Below are 4811 nucleotides of genomic sequence, written 5' to 3' on the forward strand. Positions count from 1 at the left end.
CCCGCTGAGCCTGCGCGTCCGGAGTCTGTGCTCCACAATGGGAGAGGCCACAGCAGTGAGAGGCCCGCAGACCGCAAAAAAAAAAAAAAAATCAGAGGAGCTCGGATCCTGGCCGGCCCTTGGCATCACTGGAAAGATGTTTTTTCCAGTTCCACAATTCTGATGCTTGGGCTCCATCCTCAGAGATTCAGATTTCATAGGTCTGGGATGTGTCACAGACATTACTACCTAAATCCATCCATCCATCCATCCATCCATCCATCCATCCATCCATCAATTTTGCCCAGACACTGGTAGTGTGCAGCCAAGTGGAGAGACGCTGCTTCTCCCAGCTATTCCCTGAAGACTTGGAAACAACAGTTGACAAAGGGGGCATAAGAGCTTGACGCTGCTCCTCATGTTTTGGCAAACACTATCTTTTTCATCTCTTACTTAATGTTCAGATAATTGTGGCTAAAGCAATCTGAGGATTGGAGGGATGCCGTTGCTCTGCTGCGGGGGTGAGAATGGAGGTCCAAAGAGGCGGGAGAGGTAATCTCAGCGGCCCAGGCCACCCATGGAGCACTGGGGGTGGGGTGGGTAGTACTCACCTGTGGTATCCAGAAAAGCGACCCCCTTTTCTCTACTGTCTTCTCCTCTGAGGCCAGACACTGGGAAGAGAAAAGGCTTCAGGAGAGAGGCAGAGCCTTCAACCCCAGCCCCACGTTGCTGGAGGGGCCTTGAGGTCTGTACTGCAGCTGCCCTCCGGTTTAGGGAAGGTCCGCATCACCGCGGGCACTGTGGTCCCTCCCCCTGAGATTCTAGTCTCCTTGAACTGGCCGTGGTCTAGAAATGCATATTTTAATAAATGGACAAGGTGACTCCCACGCAGGGAGTCTCATCCACCCCATCTCTTTACTGGGTTGGGAAACCAAGGCTCAGAGAGGAGAAGAAACTTGCCTAAATTTGCACAACTGAGTCCTGGTAATGAAGGGCCAGAACCTACTTCCAAAATATCAGGCCACTTGCCCGCTCAGCAGGTTTCATGCTGCCAAAAAAGACAGTGTCAAAGGAAATCTTGAAATACCAAAGGCGTTCATTCATTCTTTATTCATTCGATAAATACTCACCTAGGGCTAAGCAGTATGGTAGGTGTTTGGTATAAAGAGGTCAAGAGGAAGGGACTGAGTCTCCACGGCTGCAGAGCCTACTGTCTGTGGCTCAGAGGGAGGAGGGAGATTCACGTGTAATCCCACGAGAAGAGTGTCAAACAGGGACCAGCAGGATGCTGGGAGCAGCTCTATCAGAGAACCCAGCCAGGTCTGGGGCATGGAGGAAACCTCACTGCGGAAGTGGCGGAAAGCTAAAACCTGAAAAGTCAGCACTTTTGGATTAGATGCCATTTACTCACACTGCATCCGTTACTGTTATTGTTGCTATGATTATTTTTTCATGTCACATTCCAATGGAGAAGGTGATTTATGTCCATTTTATAGATGGAAAACCCAAGGCACAGAGAGGCTGAAAAATGTGCTATAGTGTCACAGAGTAAGTCAGGATTTAGGACTGGTCTAGTTACCACTGCACTAAGGAAAGCCCCATCTTTTTCCTTCTTAACTTCTTTATTTCCAGACACTGAAATAAAAGTTTTCATGAATAAAATAGTACCGTGGAAGCAGAGCCTCAGCAATTTATAATATCCTTAAAACTCATCTTACCCAATACTGCCTTTGAAGGATGAGAAACTGAGACCCAGAATGTTACGTAATGTATCTAAATCCCACATCTGGCCAGTCTCCGTGTCCACCTCCTCCAAGACCCTGGCAAACACCTTTCTTCTCTCTGCTTCTATGAGTTTGACGATTTTAGATTCCTCATAGAAGCAGCATCATGTGGTATTTGTCCTTCTGTGACTGTTTATCTCACTTAGCAGAAGGTTTATCCACACTGTGGCAAATGGCAGGATTCCCTTCTTTTTTAAGGCTGCGTAATATTCCACTGTATGTATATACCACATTTTCTTTGTCCATTCTCCTGTGGATGAACATTTAGATTGTTCCCTCTGCTTTCTATGTACCCTGTTGGAACTTAGGTTCAGTCAACCGTTGTCAGCCAATTTGGCATTGCATAGATGATCGGGGTTTTTTGTTAAATATCAGAGCTTTGGGGTTAGAGGTAGGGGGAGTCTGTGGATGCCCTTCTTTACAACACAACATGGCTACTGGAGGTGGCGGTTATGTTCTTGATACAATTAAAGGAAGTCTGAGACAGATGTTTATTACCAAGCAGGCCTGAAGCTGTCAAACAAACCCCCCCTCTGGCTTGGGAGAGTCTATCCGGCTCTCCCCTCTCAGGCGCCCTGAGGGGCCCTTGACGCCCACAATCTACTCTTGAAGCAGCTGCAGGGAGATCTGTAGGAGATACCAGCCAACCTCACCTGTTACCTGACCAGGAAGCAGAGCCCTCTGTCAGGGTGAGGGACCGGAGTCATCTGGGCTCTGGATTGCCAAGCTCCAGGGATGCTAAAAGCTGCTGGGTTTGTGGGATTCTTAACACCTGTCAAATCCGAATGATGAGCCCTGGGCTGCAGTCTTAATAACCAAGAGTCTTTCTTAACACTGCTCATTTCATTAAGGAAAAATTATTTCCACCACTTCTTTTTATAATTACAAACCCATGGGTGGATTTTGGTAACAATATTTGAAGTGTGATCTAAATACCCCAGAAGCAGGGATTTCTGAATAGGATGCTCTAGACATTTTTCAAATAAATCGCTGGGCAGATAACATAAAGCTATGTTCTCTTTTTGGATAAAATGACCACCATAGTAGTATCTTTAAGGTAGATGGTATTAGCACTCTTCATACTTAGTCGTGCTTAGTATTTTCTTGCTTTTCGTGGTTTATGATTACCTGTGAAACAGGAATTGTTCCCACTTAAAGAGAAAATTAAAGACCCAAACAGGGGAAATATTGACTGAAAATTACCCTGCTTATAGAGAAGAAATTGGTACAACTGGTGTCTTCTGGAGAAGGAAGTGGCTGACTGGTGGAGCATTTAACTTTTACACCTTTGTACCTTCTGCACTTTGAACTATATGAATGTACTAACTAATTAAAAGTAAATAAAAAATTTAGCATAAAGAGTGATTCCTGCTACCACTCCCCATCCCCAAATTCAAAAGTATTAAAAAAATTATCCTGCTTGTTTGCCAAAACGTTAGGAACAGAAACCCAGCGCCTGACTCCTCTGTGTCATGCATTCATTGTCTTGCTTTACAACCAAATTCATACCATCAGAAAAAAAAGTCAAAGAAAGGTGGGATTATTACAAAAGTGATGATATCAAATAACAATATCTCCCTTTATGAAATTTTCTATCGCTAACAGAAGGTCACAGTTGTTGTGGATTTAATAAGGTCATGAGAATCCGGGTGTACCATGAACCGTAAAGCAATGAGCAGCTCATGGGAACTATTACCATGACGGTTAGAGCTGGAGATACAGGTACAATCTCCATCTTACAGACAGAGAAAGTGAGGCTCAGAGAAGCCAAGGAATTTACCCAAGACAGAGTAAACTAAGAAGGACCACCTGCCCATTTACATGTTGTAAGTAGGAAGGTCATGACATTTTCCTTCTTGGCTTCCCCTTTAAAGGCAGACTCTAAAGGAAGAAAAGATTTCATCAGAGAAATTATAACCCAGACATAACATCAGAGAAAATTTAACCTAAAATAATCCTTTTAAAGATGAGAAAATTATGATGTGGACTTACTTAAAATCCCACATGTAGTTTGCTCATTCATTCCATCATTTAGTCACTAAATATTTATTGACTAGCTATAATAATACTAATAGTTGATCATGTTACTAAGCCTCTAGACTTTAATAGGCATTGTGTGTGTTAGATGCTGGTATAATATGAGCAGATAGATACAGATTCCATCCTTATGGAGCTTATATAGCCTAGTTGGGAAGGCAAACATGAAGGAAATTAAGACCCATGGATATTATTACAAACAATGTTAGATACTTTGAAAACGTTTTGAGTGTATGGAACAGGGAGCCTGATCTAATCTCAGGGATCTGAAAGCCGTCCCTGGGAGGTGACTTTCAGCTGAGATCTGAAAGACGAGTAGTGTGTGAGCAGGACATACCTGGCTGAGGGGGTATTCTGTGTACAGGTAACAGCCTGAGCCCGGGGTCTGAGATGGGCATGAGTATTATTTTGTGAACTGAAAGAAGGCCAATGTGATGGAGCATAAGGAATGAAGGATATGAGGGACTGTAGACGATGGGGAGGTGGGCTGGGTCATGTAGAGCACATAAAGGACTTAGGATACTGTCCAAAGAAAAGTCATTGAATACTTTTGGGGAGGAGGAGGGAGAAATGAGGGAGGACTGGGAAGGTGGCTTAATGAAATGTATGAAAAATGGCTCAGGCTGGTGAGTGGAGAATGGATCATTGAGAGACAAGAGGAGAAGTAAGGAGCTGCTTTGGGAAGCTCTCCTGGTGGCCCGCCAAAGAGAAGATGATGCTTTGGATAAGGATGTTAACAGTGGAGGTGAAGATAATTCTGTTGCATAAATGGGACTCAACTGCAGCAGAATAAATGGGGAATTTATTCTTGCCATTTTTATCAAACTTGTTTGGATTCTGGGCTGAAACGCTGGCTGCTACAATTCTCTAAAGCACAGTGGATACCCAAACATAGTATACAGAACAGACACTTGAACTTCGACCAGACCCACCTGTGTTGTAAAGGGACAGGACACATGCGAGGCCCACGCACAGCCTTACCAGTGGACCATGTAGCAGGAAGCCTGGCAT

General features: G+C 44.3%; 1 protein-coding gene across 1 annotated transcript in view; it reads right to left on the reverse strand.

Moving 5' to 3' along the window:
* Window positions 1-4811, reverse strand: part of HHLA1 (HHLA1 neighbor of OC90) — a 26448-nt gene extending 21637 nt beyond the window's left edge. Inside the window, exons 1-3 of the mRNA XM_007448005.1 lie at window positions 4733-4811; window positions 3585-3644; window positions 591-650 (exon numbers count right to left, since the gene is read on the reverse strand). Coding sequence (XP_007448067.1) covers window positions 591-650; window positions 3585-3644; window positions 4733-4811 — 199 coding nt within the window. The remainder of the gene's footprint in view (window positions 1-590; window positions 651-3584; window positions 3645-4732) is intronic.

This window comes from Lipotes vexillifer, unplaced genomic scaffold (assembly GCF_000442215.2).
Source record: "Lipotes vexillifer unplaced genomic scaffold, Lipotes_vexillifer_v1.1 scaffold796, whole genome shotgun sequence".
Taxonomy (NCBI): Eukaryota; Metazoa; Chordata; class Mammalia; order Artiodactyla; family Lipotidae; genus Lipotes; species Lipotes vexillifer.